The following is a 23,293-nucleotide window of genomic DNA, read 5'->3' on the forward strand; positions in this document are numbered from 1 at the left end:
GCAACAGTCCTCGTCAACTCAGAGTTCAGATTTTAAATATAAAAAGTAAACAAAACATAAACAAGCGGCTCTTCCTAAGGCCTGGGACTGGTGAAGTCTGAGGAGATCTCGTTGTGTGTGTGTGTGTGTGTGTATACAGTATGTACAGTAAGTCTGGACTGTCACACACACGCACATGTGGAGGCCGCTGAAGGAGGAGGGAAATGGCATGCCAAAACAGAGTGGGTGGGGTGGGGGGGGATTACAGGGTGCATTAACCCTTTCTCTTCTCGTGCAGACCATTCTTGGGAAATTCTGCCTGGCCCTGAAGACACTACTTCCAGTTCTGGCCCAGCAGACGTCACCTCCACTGCACCTCCTTAAACACCACCATTTTCTACCTGTGCCTCAGTTCTGTTTAACACTCCAGAATATCAGTTGCTTTTCTGCATTTCGATGACCTACAGTATACGGGGGCGGCCACCCCAAACCCCTTTGTAAGGGCTTAAGTAATGGTAATACCACATCTGACCAGGGGGAGGCAGAGTGCACTGACCATTTTTCTCAGTTCCCTGCAGATCGTTCCCTGAGAAATCCGGCCCGGTTCCGGACCCTTCGATGATGTCACTTCCTATACGGGCCTTTAAAGCCGCCATCTTACCACCAGAGGAATCAGTTCTATTTTGGACTCAGTCTTGTGAACATCTCTGTTATTTTCAAAAGCCTTTTAGATAGATAGACCAGACTTCATGAAAAGGTTTGTGGCAGCCACCTGTATAATATCCCTGGCTGCCAATAAAGATCTATCTGTGTTTCTATCACTAATTTTATATATATATATATATATATATATATATATATATATATATATATATATACATACACATACACACACATACATACACAAACACATATACATACACACAGACACACACACAGGTGTACCCAAAAATAACCAGACTCTGTACCTGGCACCCAATCTCGACTTAGTTGTGAATTTCGCCGCTAGGTGTAGCACACTTACAGTAGTCTGTGTCAGTCTGCCACATGCCGTTGCTCATACGCCGTTCCGTGTCGGTTTTTCTTGGTGCTTACTGAACGCGTTCTGCGATTTTTGTGATGGGTGATCACACAGCAGCGAGTCTGCGTTCAATTTTGTTTCCTCTTAGCTGCTGAAACTGTACTGATGCTTGAAACGTCTTTTAATGAGGAAGGTGGAACTAAAACTCAGGTCTACGAGTGGTTTCCGCGTTTCAAACTTGAAGACCAATCCAGATCTGGCTGAACTTCCACAATTAGGAACGACAAAAATGTTGAAAAAAAGTTTGCAATGCAATTTACGGAGCTCGTCGTCGGACTATTGGAGAGATTTCTGAATTGACTTGTGTGTCTTGGAGTTCTTGCCATCCTCCCTACTCACCTGGTCTTTGCTCCGTGCGACCTTTTCTTGTTCCCCCATTTGAAAATAGAAGTCAAAAGGAAAGCGTTTTGGTACCGTGGAGGAAATCAACGAAAAAAATTGCTGCAGGCCTTGGACAATGGTCCTCTTCAGCAATTCCAAAAATGTTTCCACAAGCAGGAAAACCATTAGGACGAGTGCAGTCATTCACACGGACAGGACTTTGAAGAAGGCTAAAGTTTCCGTAAGTAAAATTATTAAAACAATTTTTTTTTCCCCAATTCCGGTTATTTTTGGGTACCCCCTCATATTTATATATTATGTATGCAAATAGTCGTAAGGCAAAGCTCTCAATTTACCAGTCGATCTATGTTCCTACCCTCACCTATGGTCATGAGCTATGGGTGGTGACTGAAAGAACGAGATCGCGAATACAAGCGGCTGAAATGAGTTTCCTCCGCAGGGTGTCTGGGCTCTCCCTTAAAGAGAGGGTGAGAAGCTCAGAGTAGAGCCGCTGCTCCTCCGCATCGAAAGGAGTCATCTGATCAGAATGCCTCCTGGACGCCTCCCTGGTGAGGTGTTCTGGGCACGTCCAACCAGGAGGAGGCTCCGGGGAAGACCCAGGACACGCTGGAGGGACTGTGTCTCCCGGCTGGCCTGGGAACGCCTTGGGATTCTCCCGGAAGAGCTAGAAGAAGTGGCCGGGGAGAGGGAAGTCTGGGCATCTCTGCTCAAGCTGCTGCCCCCGCGACCCGACCTCGGATAAGCGGAAGAAGATGGATGGATGCAAATATTTGTGCAGGCTGCCCAAAGCATTTTGCAACATTTTCTTTACGTTGGCCAAAGAAAAACACTTAATGGCAGCAAACGTTTTCTGAGGTTAATTTGAAATGTCCCACTTACGACTGCAACCCCAGTTGTTTTCACAGCATGGGGGTGATGGACCCTTAAAATGGCATCACGAGGTGCGCTTGAGACAATGGACTGTTCTAGAGATCCCTGTAGGGTTGGAGGAATCGGTGACAAACATTAACAGGGAGGCTGTCTGTTAGAAACGTTTGGGTGAAGTCACCACAGTGAAGACATTGTTGGGAGTGTAGGAGTCAGACTGGTACAAGAAGAAAATGAATAAAGCTGACAGATACTGTGATGAAGAGTGCAGCAAACAACTCAACAGCACTTTCCTAACAAAACACTTTCTAGTCAACTGTAGTGTATTGCTTTTAGATCAAACTAACATCAACCCAGTAGTATTCTTTTTGAGCCGCCATCTCTAATAGGGTCTGAGCGACTTAAGGAGGCGACAGAGTGGTCATCAGGAGGGCTACCGTATATGCTTAGCGTACACAGGCATCACTTCTCACTCGTTAACCTTCTGACAGCCAACTCTGTGGAGGATGCTATATAAAATATACTTTTTATAGTCAATGCATTTAAAAATGTGCAAAAGGACAACTGAACTCAAAGGCTTTAGTTGGTTGCTAGGAGGCCATTTTATTTGAATTTGTTCTGATCTTCCCGTTACATTTTTCCAGTTTGAGCTTTGACGCATAGAGAGTGAACATTTTGTAGCACTCGGTTTCCAGTGTTGGTAAAATAAGGTCCTGTCAGAAACCACGGCCACTGAGACTTGTGCAGCGCATGACGTCCTTTAGCGCGACCAGACAAAAGGTTTGTGCCGACTTCTCGTCTCCATCCAAAATTGCGGACAAACTTCCCAAATCTTGTGGCAAATTTCTGTCATAAACGTTTCTGAAAGGAGAACTGTAGGCAGCACATCTCGGGGCTTTGATGATAGTTTGTTTGGTGGTCTCTGCTTTATCTTTATTTTTTTTTTCCTGTCTCTTCTTCTGACCTCTGCTCCCGTTTTTTGCTGCTAGTTGCCTGTCAATCTGTAGCCGTGCAGCAGTACGTAACTACTAAGTAAACGTGATGGCACGGTGCTTGTATGTTGATCTACAAAGATCTAACTAGGATTTATAGGGAAAAAAAATGAAAATTACACATTAGGAAGTATTCCTTTTAAATATAAACTGCAAACGTGAGCAAAGCAAAAAACGCAAACAGAGCTCGAACATCAAATACTTGGTAAGCAGTCTTGTGCTGTTTATTCTTTGCTGTATTACTGTCAATGGTGCTAAAAGTAAGGATTTCCTTCGATTTGCTATGAACAAAATGACTTGCGCAAGTTAACGATTTTATTTATACACCTGCACATGCCCAGTCAGAGGGGGTCTCCATATCCCCGTTTCTTAGTCTGTGGCGAACGATTTGCGGCACTCGGATGCTCTGCTGACCTGCAGTGTGCACACAGAAGATGCTAAGGAGATTAAACCTCTTTATTCTTGAGCAAGGAAACCAACTTCACGTCGTCAAAATTCTAAAATCCACAAGTCTTCCAACTGACTCTAAACCGATAAGCATCAGTCCGTGCTCAGGCAGGTGCTGAATTTAGAGGGGGGCACACATTTAAGACTCTTCACCCAATGGAGCACATGGAGACGAAACAGAAACCTTCACGACTTTGAAAATATCACTGGATGAGTATTACGGGACGTATGAGTATAAGCAGACAAGCTTGAATGAAAGAAGAACAATAAAGGCAGTAAAAGAATTCAAATGTGCCATCCACCGAATCAGCAATGAGCTGCGCTCTGCCCACATTCATATGCCGCATGGAGCTTTTGGAGTTTGTGCAGAGTGTTCAAGTTTTATGACCCAGTCAGACTGCAGGGTGGTCAGGGCTGGCGTCTCGACTGCTGTTCAAAGTTACCTGACTCAGGGAGGATTTCGAGAAAGAAGAAATCACCAGACTGGGCGCAGAGGTTGGTCTTGAAAGTCAAGCAGCTTGCCTGGCTAACTGTAAGGCTGGAGCCACCGTGGTACATACACGCCATGCTTTGATACACCTGGTTTACTGCCAAAAGTAGTCCTAACCCTAACCTACTGAGCGTCAGTCCCAGTGTCACTCAGCCAACTGTACAGACGTGTCTCATGTTAAGTGTTAGACCCGAGTGTTACCCAGGCAATGGCATGGACGCATCATCTCGTGGCCTGACAATGGCGTTTAACAAGAAATGTTCTTCAGCAGCTCGATACGAGCAGTGATAGCGAGTGACAACGAAGTGAGTCGGCCTTCAGGCAGTGAAACCGAAAGCGACGCTCGCATTGGGGTTTCTTGTGACCCTGCTTCAAATAAACCAGCGGCATTCTGGGGGCAACCAGGAATAAAAATGAAACGCTGGAAGCCAAGATCCACTTACCTACTTGAAGTTATATCGTGGTGTTGACGCGATTGAAGGAACTGTTGAGATGAGCCTTTCTGCTGAGCGGTGTTGGGTAAATGACTGACTGCACACCACACAGTGTTCCCGTTCAAAGACATACAGTCAGATGATAAAGTTTGGGACCCCCTCTGAGCCTGCATAATAATTGACTCGACTTTCAACTAAAAAAAGATAACAGTGGTCTGTCTTTCATGTCCTAGGAGTCCTGCGGTGTTTTCAGAACAAAGATTTTAGTGACGCAGTATTTAGTTGTATGAAATTAAATCAAATGTGAAAAACTGGCTGTGCACAAATGTGGGTCCCCTTGTCATTGTGCTGATTTGAATGCCTGTCACTGCTCAATGCTGATTACTTGGTCTGGTGAGCTCGTTAAGCCTTGAACTTCATAGACAGGTGTGTCCCATCATGAGATATAAAGGGATTTAAGGTGGTCAGTTGCAAGCTAGGCTTCCTTCCCTTTGACTCTCCTCTGAAGAGTGACAGCATGGGGTCCTCAAAGCAACTCTCCAAAGATCTGAAAACAAAGATTGTTGAGTCTCCTGGTTTAGGGGAAGGCTACAAAAAGCCATCTCAGAGGTTTAAACTGTCAGTTTCAACTGTAAGGAATGGAATCAGGAAATGGAAGGCCACAGGCACAGTTGCTGTTAAACCCAGCAGGTCTGGCAGGCCAAGAAAAATACAGGAGTGGCATATGAACAGGATTGTGAGAATGGTGACAGACAACCACAGATCACCTCCAAAGACCTGCAAGAACATCTGGCTGCAGATGGTGTATCTGTACATCGTTCTACAATTCAGCACATCTGTATGGCAGGGTGATGAGAGAGAAGCCCTTTCTGCACTCACACCACAAACAGAGTCACTTGTTGTATACCAATGCTCATTTAGACAAGTCAGATTCATTTTGGAACAAAGTGCTTTGGACTGATGAGACACAAATGGAGTTATTTGGTCAGAACAAAAAGCGCTTTGCATGGTGGAAGAAGAACACTGCAGTCCAACACAAACACCTGCTACCTACTGTCAAATTTGGTGGAGGTCCCATCATGGTGTGGGGTGGGCTGTGTGGCCAGTTCAGGGACTGGGGCCCTTGTTAAAGTCGAGGGTCCGATGAATTCAACCCAATATCAACAAATTCTTCAGGATAATGTTCAAGTATCAGTCAGAAAGGTGAAGTTACTCAAGGGTTGGATATTCCAACAAGACAATGACCCAAAACACAGTTGGAAATCTACAAAGGCATTCATGCAGAGGGAGAAGTAGAATGTTCTGGAATGGCCGTCACAGTCCCCTGACTTGAATATCATCGACAATCTATGGGATGATTTGAAGCAGGCTGTCCACCAAATTGAACTGAACTGGAGAGATTTGGTATGAACAATGGTGAACAAGACCTCCATCCACAATCAGACACTCATCAGAGGCTATAGGAGGACAGCATCTAGACGACAAAATGAGGCTCAACTAAGTATTGATGTCATATCTCTGTTGGGGTGCCCACATTTATTCACCTGTCTAATTTTGTTATCATGCATATCGCATATTTTCTGTTAATCCAATAAACTTAATGTCACTGCTGAAATCCTACTGTGTCCATAAGGCATGTCAGATATTAAAAGGAAGTTGATACTTTGAAAGCTCAGCCTGTGATGAACAAAAATCCAAAGAATTAAGAGGGGCTCCCAAACTATCATATGACTTACCACTCAACAGACATATCTGACAGTGTGTACGGTATTAGCATAATCATTAATATTCATTTCATATCTTTATTATTTGTATCATTATGCTTTGTACTTTTAACGTTTTGCACGTTTTACAGTAGAAAGATGGGATTGAATAAAAATGTAATTTTTCAAGCTGAAAAATGCAACATGTTTTACGTTTTTTTGAGAAAAAAAATGTAACATCGTTAAGGAGGCTAAAGAAATGTCCTGCCCGATATTATAACTAACCACAGTTTGTAGTGATGGACAAATCTCGTGTTTACATGCAGGGCAGAGTTACAGTTTCTGATAGAATTGGAGTCTCTGCTGACCAAACGCTGGACAACAGAAAACAAAATCAAAAACAGCCATGAAAACACAATCTCCACATTTTAAGTCCCGCAGTCGTAAGTTTACAACATTCCAAACACACGTCTGTGAACTAAAACAGCGATAAAAATAACTCGCTTTCTTGAGAATGAAAACGTCACGCGTTGAGACGTGAAGGAGCCATCGTCCCATCATTACCCTCACGTTGACAGCAGTGAGCTACAACTTAGCGTCGGACTCCAGATCTGCACCGGTGAATGGACCTCTGCTTGATGAAGCATTTCAGACCTGCATAAATATGAGGCGTCTGCTCTTCTTCAGAAACTTCTAATTCTGCCTTTTGCAATCCTGATATCTGGTGTTGCACAACGTTAGCCAATGAATGAGCTGCTGGGCTGGGCTGGACAGCTGACCCGTCAACGAGGTGGGGAGACGCATCTTCACGTCAAATGCTCGTTCGTGCCCGTGTGTGTTCCTATTTTTGATCACGACAACAGTTCCCAGAAGTGATTTATTTGACGTTTTAGTAAAAATGCAGGATGTTGTGAGCAAACGACTGGAAGACGGGACGTCGCTTATCCAACACGAGTAACGTTACTGCACATTTTTCTTCTGTGGATGTTTTTGACAGTTTGCTGTTGTCCACCTCTTGAATCAGAAAGTCTGATATCCCTGATCTGCATGAATTGTCTTTGGCTATCACTACAAAACTACAAGGGATAAGAAACCTATGTAAAAATTAGGGCTGGGAATTGATTCAAATAATTAATAAATTGCATAAATGTGTGTAATTAATTGTGATAAGTCGCATCTAAGTTTAAAACATTCAATTCTAAAATGAACACATGAATCATCAAGTAAACGCACACTGAATCACAAATTTAATGTAGAATCAGCACAAAGCAATTCAAAAAAACAAATGTCATAGTTTAAACTTTGACTTTTTCACTTTACGCTAACCCTCTTAGGCACAGCCATCAGCAGTGTGTGTGTCTGCGGAGAGAGGGTCGACCTCGTTACGGACCCCGGCAGTGACATTCAGGTCTCTGGTGGCTCTTCTCATGAAGTCAGTAGACGGACTGGGAGAGCATGGGGGGGGTCATGAGGTCGCTGGAAAGGGTGGGTGGCGCTCCTGATCTCTCTGCAAAAGGACGAAGGTCCAAGTCTTTAGAGTCTTGGTGCTCCCCGTTTGTGAGACACGGACGTTATCCAGTGACCTGAGACGAAGATCATGTGGGTCTCTTCAGAGAATCCTTGGGCCCCACATGACCTGCATTGTGAGGGAGCATCAGTTACGGCACTACGGCCATGTGGTGCGATTACCGGAGGGTGATCCGGCTCATGGGGTCCTCGCTGTTAAGGACCAGGCCAAGGGGACGCCCACGTAACACCTGGCTGCGGCAGATAGCTGGGTCATTTCCGAAGGGTGGGACTGGACCACATGTTTGCCGAGCTGTTTTGTCGTGTGGTGGGTGCGACACAGTGCTGTACCAGTGCATGCTCCCCAACATGACCTGACCAGATAGTTTAAAAACTCAAAACCATGTCCTTAAACCTGAACTTTTAACAAAATTCGACTTTGAATTTGAAAGCCTTCCTAAAAGGAAAGTTGAAAAGAAGGGCAAAAGGGCATTGCCGATGGCAGATTTAATTAAAAGAATAAACCTCATACCTTAAAACTTGTGTGAAAACTCCAGATACGATCTTCAATTGCTCATCACCATCAGCGACTTGAAAACCACTAGTGTAGAGCAGAAGCATCAACTGGTGCACCAACAATGTAGCGACCCCCGGGCCCTGAGCTGAGAGCAACGCACACCTCAAGTTTTTGAGGACTGTCTGAGAACAACTGGAGGAGCCGCCGTAAAGCAGCTCTGTGCTCATCTAAGCCCCCTAAATGGTGTTCCGGCCCAAAAAGCACGTCGCCCTTTCACTGTCACTCCCTCTACTCGCTCCATGACGTTTGTGCACACCACGTGGCTCCTTCTCGTCCACCCAGTGTGACTCCTGTGCTTCATCACCAACGACAAGCAAAAGCACCTTCCACACTCAAGCCTGCCTCTCGTGCTCCTTCCACCCATTTGCCAAGACCACCACCTCCTCCTCTCACTCAGATGAGAACGCACAGCGTTTAGTTGCTGTCCTGCCACATGGCCCCCCTGCATATCTGCCGCCTGATCATTACAGTATTACTGTTAAAAAGAAACACGCAAAAATGTCGCTTTGACCAAATCACTGCCTGAGGGGTTTGCCTCGTTGCCGGCCATTGGATGAGACCATATTGAACACGTTAAACAGGCCACATTATTTGTAAAAATTAAGGCGTAAACTTTCCCATGTCTAGTAAAAATATAATTTTTGGGTGGCGCATTCCTTCAGTTACAAGAATATAAACCTACGAATAATACAATTATACAATAATACTGTATACCAAAGAAGGACACAAATGGAGACGAGCATCCCGAGCAGGCGACTTGAGCCTTCTCCTTTACGGCGAGTCGGAAGGCCACAGTCGGCGTTGAGGAGTGGAGATGCACACCAACATTTGACCTTCAGGGATCGCAATGCAGTCAAACTGATCCCAGTGTGAATGAGCGTAGGGGCGGCTGTGTGTGTTCTGTGATGGAGCGGCGGCCCGTCCAGGGTTGTGACCATCGCTCACACCACGACCCACAACTGGAGTGGGTGGGCTTCAGAACGTATGCGTGCAAGTTTGAAACAGTAAATGAGAATTTCTGGCCTAACGAAATGAAGTACTCAACTCGCCAAATAAATGCAAACTCACTGGATTCATGATCGCTCTCGAATCGGTACGGACCCTCCACATGGGACTTCTCCAAAACAATGCCCTTCTGTACTGCAATTGCTCTCATTCCCTACTTGCTTCTTTATAACCCAACCCTCCCTTCACAAATTTAATTTAAATTTACAGCACACAACTAAGAAATCCCAACAGCAACCATAAACGAGAAGACCTCGGTAAACCCGACGTAGTAATCAACAAAAGCAAGTCTTACCGTCTCTTGTGCCAGCTTCGTCGCCTCTTCTAGCCCATAGAGTTTTCCTTTAACTAGGTACACCCCAGCACACCATATGGCACAGTCTTCATGGACCCAGTACTCGCAGTCATCCAGCGGAACCAGTGGTGGACCAAACCAGTCATCTGAGCTCGAGTCACTCTTTGGTTTCTTAGCAGCAGGACTCCCCTTCTTGCAGTCTCTCTCACTGCTCCTCCTGCACCTCAGGCCTGGCAGTGCTGCCTCCATCGTGGCCGACTGGCCGTGCCTCGTTGACCTGCCGAGAGGCTCGGCGGTGGTGGCAGCGGCAGCAGCTGCTTGGTGTTGCCTTCGTCCTCTGACAGCGAAAGGGGAATCCGAATCGTCGACACCGAGGTCATCTTTTAAAGTCCGTGCATCGTGACACGTTTTTGCTGACGGTTTCGAGCTGTCGGGGTAGTACGGCCCATGCAAGTCTCCAAGGTCCTTGGCATTGGCCGATCTTCTACAAAGACAACATGTCAGATGGCTTCTTCTCCGAGATTCGGTGCTCAGACGGCCCAACACTAAGCATGAGGTGGTGGGGACTTGTCCAGAGCTGTAAGCCTGGCAGCCGGAGAAAGTGGATTTTCCCTTTTTCAGTTTTGTCTTCTCTTCCTCTGGATAGTTGATAACAGTGCAAGTCGAGTATTTGTTCATTTCCACCCTCACGTAAGGTACAAACGTGTCCACCCTGTTGTCTCTTTTCTCCTCTTTGTAATTCACGTACTTCAACTTGATTTCTGGCTCTTTGGAAACAAACACTGCTGACTGTCCAGTTTGGAGCTTCTTCCTCTTACGCGTCTTTTGTCCAGGCTTTTTTTGGACCAATAGGCACTGCTTGGTGTGACACATTTTTCTGCTGCGATATAGCACTGTGTGTGCACGGCTTGGGCTGGGCCGTCGACCTAAGAACCTTCTTCGCCGGTTCAGGTTCACATGGTGACCTAAGAACCTTCTTTACTGGTTCAGGTTCGCAAGTTGACCTAAGAACCTTCTTTACCGGCTCAGGTTCACATGGTGACCGAAGAACCTTCTTTACTGGTTCAGGTTCGCAAGTTGACCTGAGAACCTTCTTCGCCGGTTCAGGTTCACATGGTGACCTAAGAACCTTCTTTACCGGTTCAGGTTCGCAAGTTGACCTAAGAACCTTCTTTACTGGTTCAGGTTCACAGGTTGACCTAGGAACCTTCTTTACCGGTTCAGGTGCCGACGGATGAACCCGGAAGCAGACGGCTCTTTTCTGCCTAAAGCCTTTCAGTGTACTAACTATTGGTTTGGAGATGACAGTACCTCTGAACGGTTTAGGATCGTTTTCGTCTGAGGTGTGAGGTTTGCTCCTTAATAGTCTGGCCTCGGCGAGAACGTCCGACTCTGAGCTACTACTTGGGTTCTCGGGTGGCCTCTCCTCTGTGCAGACTGCTGCATCAAATGAAGGGAATTCTTGAACTGAAAATGTCACCTCACTCCCAGGACATCTAGCTGGGATCTGTGGTTCCAAAATCTTGCCTCTGTTAGTGGATGCACTGCCGACGCTGCAGGCTTTGTGTCGAGATGGAGTGATATTCTGCACTATTTCTTCTAGTCGCATGCCCCTTCTAGGACGGGGAGGAAGAATTTTCCGTTCTAATGCTCTCTCTTGTGAGCGGCCTTTGCCGTTGAGAGTGAAACTTCCACAATTCTTTGCCTCATGGTCCTGAGGTGCACTGCTCTGTCCGTCTGTAGCTATACTTTCTTGTAGCAAACTATTGAGGAGATCTGTTTGTTCAGAGGCAGCAACCGGTGAATCCGTCATCGGTGACGACACACTGGCGGGATCACACTTCTCAATGTCTTTGACAGAAAGGTCACTGCTGGCGACCTCCAGTGGACGAGCCCCATCGTCTAAAAGTGGTGAACAGGATTCTACCACAGAAATATTGCCTTGTTCTTCGAAGTGTGGTTCATTCTCATGAGTGGAAGCTGCTTCGGCCTCCACATCATCTAACTCATCCTTAGGCGACGAAGAATTTAGTGTGTGAGTAAAACCTGAACCGATTCCATTTTTGTCATCTGAGGTAGTGGGCACGGGAAACTCTTTTGTTATTAGAGTGCCATATTCCCCATTTACTGGGCTTTCAACGTCGTTAAGGCTTGAAATGTTCTCCCCGTCTCCAAGGTCTTCTGCATCTGAAGGGCCCTGTGGGTTACTCGAGCAGACGCTTGCTGGTGCACTGACAGTTTCGTTCAGCGTCGCTTTATCGAGCCACGGCTCGGCGACTAAATCACCCATCCCATTCTGCATGTGGTCCCCCTCGTCCTCGTCAAGAGGAGATTTGCTTTCACAATGATTGTGTCCGTTGTTCTGAAGGCCTGCGTGATCACACAGTGTTGCAGGTGCAGTTCCATTCTGACAGATGGCCTCCTCTATACGATGTAAAGCCCTGTCACTTTCCTTCTGGCAAGTGGTCTGCACGCTGGACTCGGCTAACGCAAGGCCAGGCTTGCTTGAGCTTGGCACCGACTCATGAGCACTCGCATCCTTCCAAATACCTCTGCTTGTGTCCCACTGATCTCTACCAGGCACTTCATACTGAGGTGAAACGGGCATGTTAGGCTCATAAGGGGCAGCATGTAGTCTCCCATTGACCGTTGGAGCACACAGAGGAGAAAGCTGTCCTATGGACTGATGAGGAGAAAAAATATGAGACCGGTTCACGTAAGACAGGGTGACCGTCGTATTAGAAAAGGCATCATCCGGCTGGACCTGGTCATTCTGCGGGGCAGGATCCTGGAAGACAGCCTTGTTACCCGAGTTGATGCCATACCAGTTGGGTTTATTGAAGGGCATGTGAAGGGCATCGAGTGTGTTTCCATTACAAGGTGCATCTCGGAGCTTTCTGGAAAGTTCAAAGGCTGACGGGAGGCTGTGGGAAATGTCTGGTTGGAGATGTAAACCATCAGCCTGCTCAGGTGCTGGAGTCTCCATGTCAAGCTCTGAAAGGTAAAGGAACAGAAACAATGGCTCAGTTTACTAGGGAAAAAAAGGACATGGGGGAACAAACTGCAAAAGATGCACCGTAAGTGCCGTTCAAATCGATGAAAAGAACGAACTGGCACTGCTTCTGTACTCACACGTCTAGAAAGAGGCAAAAGAAAGTGATTATAATTAATAAAAGTCGTAAAACCATTAGAACGGTGCTCACATCTTCAGTAACAAAACACACACTCAAGGAGTAAGTTATAAAAAAATAAATTAAATACTTCACAAGGCCTGCACGTACTTACAGCGCATTCACAAAGCCTTCACTGTCTGCACAATTTGTTGTGTTGTAGATTTCACTTTAAATAAAACACATTTGTGCCCCTCAGTCTACACTCAATAACCTCTCGTGACAAAGTGACGGGTTCAGAAACGTTGGCAAATTTATGAAAAGTCGAAAGCGGAGACCTCTCACTTCTACAGGTATACAGACCCTTTGCTGTGGCCCTCCTGTTTGCTTTAAATGACCTCGAGAAGATGGAGTCCACCTGTGAACAACTGAATTGATCGGTACACATGTGCCTGTCTAAATGACGTCCAAAGTATAGGGAGGGGGTCCCACAATTCACACTGCATGTCAGGACAAAAAAAAATGAAGTCCAAGGAAGTCCCAGGAGACCTCAGCGATCAAACTGTGGTCAGGCACACATCCGGGTGAGGGGATCAAAGCGTCTCCAAGGTTTCGAGTGTTCCCAGGAGCCCAGCGGCCTCAATAACTGAAATGGGAGATGTTCGGACCCACCATAGCTGCTCCTAGAGTTGGCCTTCTTGCCAAACTGAGGGCCTCAGTCAGGGTGGTAACCAAAAGCCCAATGGCAACTCTAAGAGAGCGTCAGATGTCCCATACTGATATAGGAGAACCGGTCAAAGGGATGAGCACCTTGACAGCGCTCCATCAATCAGGCATTCATGGTCAAGTGGCTCGATGGACGGCAGCTTCGAGTAAAAGGCAAATGACAGATTAAAGCAGGGGCTGCCAACTCCGCTCCTGGAGGACCACCATGGCTGCAGGTTTTCCTTCTAACCCTTTTCTTAATGGGTGTCCTGTTTTTGCAGCTAATTAACTTCTTTTGAACTAATTTGAATTGAGTTGCTCTTGAAGACTCAGACCCCTCAATTGTTTCTTCATCCTTAATTAGCAGCCAAACAATAATGTGCACCACGAGTGGCGGCAACAAGCCATGGAATTAAAGAACGGGTTTAATAAACGACAAGAACTGGCACCTCATGAAGCAGCTGGTTGGGGTTTGAGGCCCTGACTGAGTTGGTCTTCTGTTGGCTCACTCACTTCGTGTTTCATTTCTGTTTGGGTGCCACTTAAGGAAAGAAATGAAGAAATTCAAAGGAACAAAACTGAAAAAAGAAATTCAATTAAAATGAATAAACAAAAAGTTAATTAGCAACACAAACAGAGCACTCATTAAAAAAGGGTTAGAATGAAAACCTGCAGCCAGGGTGGTCCTCCAGGAGCAGAGTTGGCAACCCCTGGTTTAAAGGGCTCCGAGAGCAGGAGGAAAACGATTCTTGAACTTGAACTCACTGGGCAGAACTCCAAGCACTATAGCTGATAGAGAAGGCCAGGCCCTGCTCACCACCTGCCTGATACCATCCCTACTGTTAAGCCATACTGGCAGCAGCAAGATGCCATGGAGGTACAAGGGCAGGGAGACTGGTCAGAAGTGAGGGAAGGTCAAAAGCAGTCAAATATTGAGAGGTCCTTCAACAAAACCTGCTCCCCGAGTGTACGTCACCTCAGACTGCTGTGGTAGGTCAATGTCCCAAACCATACGGCCAAGACAACGGTGGAGTGGCTTGGGGTCAAGTCCATGAGTGCCCATGAGCTGTCCAGGGGGGACGTGAAGATGACATCCAATCTAACGGAGCAGGAGGGGATCTGCCAGGAAGAGTGGGATGAACTGGCCAAATTCAGGAGTGGACAGTTTATAGAGACTTACCAAGAAGACTGCCAAAGGAGCATCTACAAAGTTCTGCATTAAGGGTCGGAATGCTTCTATGAAAGAGAGGTTCCGTTTTTTTAATTTTGAATAAATTTGCAGACCTTTCTGAAAACCCGCGTTCACTCTGTCATCATGGGCTATCGAGTGCAGATTGATGGACAATAATGTCAAACTTACCCATTCAAAATGAAATCTACAGCACAATAACGTGCAGAAAGTGAAGGGGTCTCAACCCACTGCGTCTCGGAAACTTTGGCATTCTACCAATCCAGTGTTGATTCTGAACTGGTGCTTGATTTGAAGGTCCCACCACGGTGTTCAGATGTTCCACAAACTTACCCCTGGAGTCAGAGTTCAGCCCAGTGTACATTACCACTACTTTGGAGGTCATCTTCGTACTAAACTAAACTGCTATTGTGGGCTGCATCAGGAGAAGGAGGAGGAGGAGTATAGGAACCTAGTCAATGACTTTGTTAAATGGTGCAACTCAAACCACCTACACCTGAACACCAGCAAAACCAAAGAGCTGGTGGTGGATTTTAGGAGGCCCAGACCCCTTATGGACCCCGTGATCATGAGAGGTGACTGTGTGTAGAGGGTGCAGACCTATAAATACCTGGGAGTGCAGCTGGATGATAAATTGGACTGGACTACCAATACTGATGCTCTGTGCAAGAAAGGACAGAGCCGACTATACTGCCTTAGAAGGCTGGCGTCCTTCAACATCTGCTATAAGATGCTGCAGATGTTCTATCAGACAGTTGTGGTGAGTGCCCTCTTCTACACGGTGGTGTGCTGGGGAGGCAGCATTAAGAAGGAGGACACTTCACGCCTGGACAAACTGGTGAGGAAGGCAGGCTCTATTGTAGGCACGGAGCTGGACAGTTTGACATCTGTGGCAGAGTGACGGGCGCTGAGCAGACTTCTGTCAATCATGGAGAATCCACTGCATCCACTGAACAGGATCATCTCCAGACAGAGGAGCAACTTCAGTGACAGACTGCTGTCACCGTCCTGCTCCACTGACAGACTGAGGAGATCGCTCCTCCCCCACACTATGAGACTCTTCAATTCCACCCGGGGAGGTAAACGTTACTATTATATAAAGTTATCGTCTGTTATACCTGCATTGTTATCACTCTTTAATTGAATATTGTTATTATCAGTGTGCTGCTGCTGGAGAATGTGAATTTCCCCTTAGGATTAATAAAGTATCTATCTATCTATCTATCTAAACACCTCCGTCAGACTAAAGCCAACAAAAGGCAGCACTGGGGGCCTCACCAACAACATGGTCTTTGTGGAATTCTGTCAGCTAAGCAATGAATTGCGTACTCAAGAAACCCACAGATGACGTTCCAACATGAAAGCACACGAATTGGAAACAAACTGTCAGGTCAAGGGGATGAAGCGGGGGTCCTACGTGAGACAGTGGGACGCTCCAGCTATCAGGTGGGCCTAAAGGGGGCAGCAGAAGTTGAATGCTCTCCTCTGGTTTGTAAATGCTGTCATCCTGTACATTTAAAAAGAAAAACAAAATTAGAGGTGTTAATACGTCAAACCACCCATCCTGCTGATGTTTAAATATTACAACTTCTATAATCAAACCAAAAATGAATAAAGCAGATCATTATTACACATTGGCTCAAATAAATGTAAATTTTAAACTCCAATACAATGAAACTTTAAATGGAGTGTAAAGTAAAAATCACCGACGATAAAGAGATGTCTGCTCATCACTCAGTCCACCTTCTGAACTTGCTTAGCCCACTCACACCGTCACGTCAATTCACCAAACACGCTTCTCATGGAACGGAGGAAAAAGTCAGGACGCTCCCAGAAAATCCACACAATCCCACACACACACACACACACACACACACAGTCAGAATGCCCAGAACTCCCGGCGGTAAACCTGCTGGAATCAGATATTCAGTTCAAGGAGTCCACAAAGTGAACCACTGGGCACCTGTGCCACTCGTCAGGAGGGTCACAGTCACAAAAAGTAAAAAAACAAACACCTGCTGCTTACTGGCACAGCACCAAGAGAAGCACCTCCTCGCGTGAACATCTTCCACAGGATGGCAAGAGTGGAGGTTGTGGTGTCACGGTTTGGGACTGACAGACTGAGGATAAGCTGCGCTGAGTCACTAAAGTCCGTCACGTACAGCTGTGTTTTTAAAGCTGCCAACAATGAGCACACACTACAGTGACCTGGGATGATGCTCATGGTGATCGATGTCCAAACAGGCCAAAGGTGGCACCAAAGGGTGGGCCCACCAAGATCTAAAAAGGTTTGATGTGTGGAATGAATGCTCATTTTGTCCAGCGCCTACCAGGCAGGGAAAAGTCACATTTCAAAGATATGTCAGAACTACTGCGTCAGGCATGTGTGCCCATCATGGCCTCAGGGTGTCAAACGAGCCACACCTACCTTTAAATCACATACCGCAGTTTAAACGACTGACTTATGTCATGTCACAAACCCTCAAGTATTATTAGTTCACAAAGTGGGCAGATTTGCATCGCTTGTTCCGTAACGTTAGCAGCCTTCTACCTCACACACACACACAAACACACACTTGCAATGCAGCTACCCATCCATCTTATTAACGGTCACAGAGAGCTGCTGCCAATCGCAGCAGGTTCAGGCACATGGCAGGAACCAAACCTGAAGAGAGTGGCAATTGACTGCAGGGCACACTCACACCAGGCCAAATTAGGGAAGCCAATGACCCAGCATGGATGACTTTAGGATGTGGCGGGAGCAGTGCAATCAGAAGCCAAAGACACTTTATTGGTCGTTTTTTTCACCCTCTGACAGAGGGCTAGACCCCTAGCATAATATGAAAAATAACATCATATTCATAATCACCGACCAATTGGATCCGAGAGGATTTCAAAGGGCATGTTGGTGAAGGGAACAGAGGAGACGAGGAGGTGATGGGTAGGTATGGTGTCAAGGAGAGGAATGAAGAAGGTCAGAGGATAGTGGATTTTGCCAAAAGGATGGACATGGCTGTGGTGAATACGTATTTTAAGAAGAGGGAGGAACACAGGGTGACGTACAAGAGTGGAGGAAGATGCACACAGGTAGATGACATCCTATGCAGAAGAGTCGATCTGAAGGAGATTGAAGACTGCAAAGTGGTGGCAGGTAAGAGCATAGGATGGTGGTCTGTAGGATGACGTTGGAGATCAAGAAGAGGAAGAGAGTGAGGGCAGAGCCAAGGATCAAATGGTGGAAGTTGAAAAAGAAAGACTGCAAGGTTGAGTTTAGGGAGGAGGTAAGACAGGCACTGGGTGGCAGTGAAGAGTCACCAGACAGCTGGGAAACTACAGCAGATGTAGTAAAGGTGACAGCAAGAAGGGTCTGGAAAGAGGAAGGAGGAAAAGGAAACCTGGTGGTGGAATGAGGAAATATAGGAGAGTATACAGAGGAAGAGGATGGCAAAGAAGAAGTGGGATAGTCAGAGAGATGCAGAAAGTAGACAAGAGTACCAGGAGGTAAGGCGCAAGGTGGAGAGAGAGGTGGTGAAGGCTAAAGAAAAGGTGTATGATGAGTTGTATGAGAGGTTGGACACTAAGGAGGGAGAAAAGGACCAGTGGGCTACACAGAGGGGCAAGCTGGGAAAGAGGAGCAGCAGGTTAGGGTGATAAAAGGATAAAGATGGAAACATACAAGTGAGAAAGAGTGTGATGAGAAGATGTAAAGAGTACTCTGAGAGGCTGATGAATGAAGAGAACGAGAGAGAGAAGAGGTTGGATGATGTGGAGATAGTGAATCAGGAAGTGCAACGGATTAGCAAGGAGGAAGTAAGGACAGCGATGAAGAGGATGAAGAATGGAAAGGCCGTTGGTCCAGATGACATACCTGTGGAAGAATGGAGGTGTTTAGGAGAGATGGCAGTGGAGATTTAACCAGATTGTTTAATGGAATCTTGGAAAGTGAGAGGATGCCTGAGGAGTGGAGAAGAAGTGTACTGGTGCTGATATTTAAGAATAAGGGGGATGTGCAGGACTACAGTAACTACAGGGGGATAAAATTGATGAGCCACAGCATGAAGTTACGGGAAAGAGTAGTGGAAGCTCGATTAAGAAGTGAGGTGATGATCAGTGAGCAGCAGGATGGTTTCATGCCAAGAAAGAGCACCACAGATGAGATGTTTGCTCTGAGGATGTTGATGGAGAAGTTTAGAGAAGGCCAGAAGGAGTTGCATTGCGTCTTTGTGAATCTCGAGAAAGCAAATGACAGGGTGAATCATGAGGAACTGTGGTATTGTATGAAGAAGTCAGGAGTGGTAGAGAAGTACGTAAGAGTTGTACAGGATATGTACGACATAAGTGTGACTGTGGTGAGGTCTGCAGTAGGAGTGACGGAGGTGGGATTACATCAGGGATCAGCTCTGAGCCCTTTCTTATTTGCAATGGTGATGGACAGATTGACAGGTGAGATTAGACAGGAGTCCCCGTGGACCATTATGTTTGCTGATGACATTGTGATCTGTAGTGAGAGTAGGGAGCAGGTTGAGGAGACCCTGGAGAGGTGGAGATATGAGAGGAGAGCAATGAAGGTCAGTAGGACCACCAGGACAGAATACATGTGGGTGAATGAGAGGGAGGTCAGTGGAATGATGAGGATGAGGGAGTAGAGTTGGCGAAGGTGGAAGAGTTTAAATACTTGGGATCAACAGTACAGAGTAATGGGGAGTGTGGAAGAGAAGTGAGGAAGAGAGTGCAGGCAGGGTGGAATGGGTGGAGAAGAGTGTCAGGAGTGACTTGTGACAGACGGTTATCAGCAAGACTGAAAGGGAAGGTCTACAGGACGGTAGTAGGACCAGCTATGTTATATGGGTTGGAGACGGTGGCACTGACCAGAAAGCAGGAGACAGAGCTGGAGGTGGCAGAGTTAAGGATGTTAAGATTTACATTGGGTGTGATGAGGATGGACAGGATTAGAAATGAGGACATTAGATAGTCAGCTCAAGTTGGACAGTTGGGAGACAAAGTCAGAGAGGTGAGATTGCGTTGGTTTGGACATGTGCAGAGGAGAGATACTGGGTATATTGGGAGAAGGATGCTAAGGATAGAGCTGACAGGTTAGAGGAGAAGAGGAAGGCCTAAGAGAAGGTTTATGGATGTGGTGAGAGAGGACATGCAGGTGATGGGTGCCACAGAACAAGATGCAGAGGACAGAAAGATGAGGAATAAGATGATCTGCTGTGGCAACCCCTAATGGGAGCAGCTGAAAGAAGAAGACTCATAATCACCGACCCTGAAATAATCTAAAACGATACCCCCACATGCTTATATGTGACGTTTGTCATTTTTAACCTTCTGGGAGTGGTTCTTACAGGGCTAGGAACACTACAATGTTGTCAGACTTGTGAAATAACACAAACGACACTCAACATGCCTGTATTACTAATCTCCATTTCTGTAAAGTTTTAAGGAGTAACTTTGGTCCTTTGTATCCCATTAGGGGGTGAATCCCTGGGGTGGGTTGATGTGGCCTATGCAGCATCAGGTCCTTCTGGTCATTTCTGCTGAAGACACCATAAAAGAGTCACTTACTGCACAAATGATGGTCCACAACTTGTCTAAAAATTATTTTATTGGGTCTACAGGTACAAAAATAGACAGAAACGCCAAAAAGCTCAACATCTTGCATAGCAAGACATTAAGAGGAGTCAAACAGAGTACCCTATGTGGTGGGGGTGGTGGGTTTCCCCCATACTGGTGAGTCAGGAGGTGCAAGACAAAAAAAAAAAAAATTGAAGTGATTTCCAAGTGTTTCTAAGTAACTCTTATTAACACAACAAGCGAGTTAACTAAAACGAAGTCCAAAAACCATTCTGAACAGGTTCTAATTAAAGAATTGGTTAAAGTGAAAACTTGCTGCCGCTGCAGTTCCCAGAATGTACAGTGCATCTGGAAAGTATTCACAGCACACACCTGTCTATAGAAGGTCCCACAGTTGACAGTTCATGTCAGAGCACAAACCAAGCATGACGTTAAAGGAATTGTCTGTAGACCTCTGAGACAGGATTGTCTCGAGACACAAATCTGGGGAAGGTTACAGAAAAATTTCTGCTGCTATGAAGGTCCCAATGAGCACAGTGGCCTCCATCATCCGTAAGTGGAAGAAGTTCAAAACCACCAGGACTCTTCCTAGAACTGGCTGACCATCTAAACTGAGCGATCGGGGGAGAAGGGCCTTAGTCAGGGAGGTGACCAAGAACTTGATGGTCACTCTGTCAGAGCTCCAGAGGTCCTGTGTGGAGAGAGGAGAACCTTCCAGAAGGACAACCATCTGTGCAGCAATCCACCAATCAGGCCTGTATGGTAGAGTGGCCAGACGGAAGCCACTCCTTAGTAAAAGGCATATGGCAGCCCACCTGGAGTTTGACAAAAGGCACCTGAAGGACTCTCAGACCATGAGAAAGAAAATTCTCTGGTCTGATGAGGCAAAGATTGAACTCTTTGGTGTGAATGCCAGGCGTCACGTTTGGAGGAAACCTGGCACCGCTCATCACCAGGCCAATACCATCCCTACAGTGAAGCATGGTGGTGACAGGATCATGCTGTGGGGATGGGAGACTAGTCAGGATAAAGGGAAAGATGACAGCAGCAATGTACAGAGACATCCTGGATGAAAACCTGCTCCAGAGCGCTCTTGACCTCAGACTGGGGCGACGGTTCATCTTTCAGCAGGACAACGACCCTAAGCACACAGCCAAGATATCAAAGGAGTGGCTTCAGGACAACTCTGTGAATGTCCTTGAGTGGCCCAGCCAGAGCCCAGACTTGAATCTGATTGAACATCTCTGGAGAGATCTTAAAATGGCTGCGCACCAACACTTCCCATCCAACCTGATGGAGCTTGAGAGGTGCTGCAAAGAGGAATGGGCCAAACTGGCCAAGGATAGGTGTGCCAAGCTTGTGGCATCATATTCAACAAGACTTGAGGCTGGAATTGCTGCCAAAGGTGCATCGACAAAGTATTGAGCAAAGGCTGTAAATACTTATGTACATGGGATTTCTCAGTTTTTTTATTTTTAATAAATTTGCAAAAACCTCAAGTAAACTTTTTTCACGTTGTCGTTATGGGGTGTTGTGTGTAGAATTCTGAGGAAAAAATGAATTTAATCCATTTTGGAATAAGGCTGTAAGATAACAAAATGTGGAAACAGTGATGAAGCGCTGGGATTACTTTCTGGATGCACTGTAATTGAGGATCCCTGTACTAAACGTTTAGTTCCACACTGCCAACACAATCATAAAAAAAGTAAAAATACATAAAATATGATGTATAAATAAATATGGGAATCAAGTGGCTGTTGTGAAAGTGGACTTCAATCCACATGCTCCTGTGAGATGTCCGAATGGTACAACCTGCCACGCACTCCCTCATCATCAGTCTGGGTAGAGTCGGAGAACAAGACACAAAACACAGCAGCAGAGTACACAACAGAGTATATGGCCTTAAAATATTTAATATTGGGGGGGCAAACCCCAAATTAAAGATTCAGGAGTACTGAAGTTCAGATATTTAAAAGGATGTCGCCTGTGCCAAGCTGGCAGACGGCTACTTCATGCCCAGTCAGAGATCCACTGCCATCACCCTGGTGCCACCTACACTGCCGTACTTCAGTATTTTTTTCCAGGTCCTGCTTATTCGTCAAGTACTCTCCGCACACAAGGAATCGGATTTGGGGGTCCCATGCACTTCCCATCCATCCAGACCGAACTCTCGAGTTGCTGTCCCCTCTCTATGTCCGTCTGCACCAGCCCGGTCGCTAAGGCGTCGCTCTTCAGATCGGATGACAACTATCGGATTACCCCGAGTATTAAAAGGCCACACAATGACCGATCTCTAGCTTCCCGGCCCCCCGCGTGACGTTTCAAAGTAAATAAACTCGAGGGTGCCGGCAAGCTAAGACAGGCGACGAGGGGCAGACCGCTGCGGGACAGGCCTGTCCACAATGCCATGGCGCTGCTGCTGCTGCTGTCAAAAGCTCCGTCAAGCGGATTAGCAGCTGCCGCGACCGTCGCGCTCCTTTTGTCTGACACGCAGGTAGCCGAGACGAGTAAAGTCCAAGCCCGGCCGCCCCCCAAGTGTGGAACGCGAACATCCCAAACTCAAACCTCACGTTGAAGTTTGGATACCAAGTACGTGTCACCGCGGTGGAAGACACAGCCCACGGTACAAGATAAAAAAAAGACTTGAAGGAAAGGAGCCTCCGCGTCACAGGAGTCGCTTACCTGCTGTTGAGAAGTAAAAGGGAAACGCGTCGCCTCTGTGACGGCGTCCGCACACGATTTCTAAGTTACTGGGGGCTTATTTATTGTGTCCAATTCCGAAATGGCAGCTTCCCCGAATCACCGTGGTGACCGCTATCGTCTCCGCATGCGCTACCATGTCAGGCGGCTTACGGCTTTCAGTCCTCAGCGCCGGCCACTCGCCTAGGCCCTCAGCCGCTTGAAACAATAGAGACAGCGGGCCGGGCGGGCGGGCAGCAGACAGAAGGGCTGAGCGTGTGCCTCAACGGGAGCGAGCGGGCGCGTGCACGTCTG

At 46.6% G+C, this 23,293-nt stretch overlaps 1 protein-coding gene across 16 annotated transcripts in view; it reads right to left on the minus strand.

Annotated features, from left to right (window-relative positions):
• Positions 1-23,293, minus strand: part of si:dkey-94l16.4 (transcription factor 20) — a 34,096-nt gene that overhangs the window by 10,309 nt on the left and 494 nt on the right. The window contains exons 1-4 of one of the 16 annotated variants that reach the window (XM_051918803.1): positions 22,982-23,292; positions 10,926-12,712; positions 10,723-10,886; positions 10,388-10,644 (exon numbers count right to left, since the gene is read on the minus strand). In XM_051918803.1, the coding sequence (XP_051774763.1) occupies positions 10,533-10,644; positions 10,723-10,886; positions 10,926-12,704 (2,055 nt within the window). In that variant the 5' untranslated portion in view covers positions 12,705-12,712; positions 22,982-23,292 and the 3' untranslated portion in view covers positions 10,388-10,532. Of the gene's footprint in view, positions 1-9,718; positions 12,713-22,981; position 23,293 lie in introns of those variants that run through there. The other 15 variants (XM_051918804.1, XM_051918813.1, XM_051918810.1 and 12 more) reach the window with 15 other exon arrangements.

Source organism: Erpetoichthys calabaricus, chromosome 14, assembly GCF_900747795.2.
Source record: "Erpetoichthys calabaricus chromosome 14, fErpCal1.3, whole genome shotgun sequence".
In the NCBI taxonomy this organism is placed as follows: domain Eukaryota; kingdom Metazoa; phylum Chordata; class Cladistia; order Polypteriformes; family Polypteridae; genus Erpetoichthys; species Erpetoichthys calabaricus.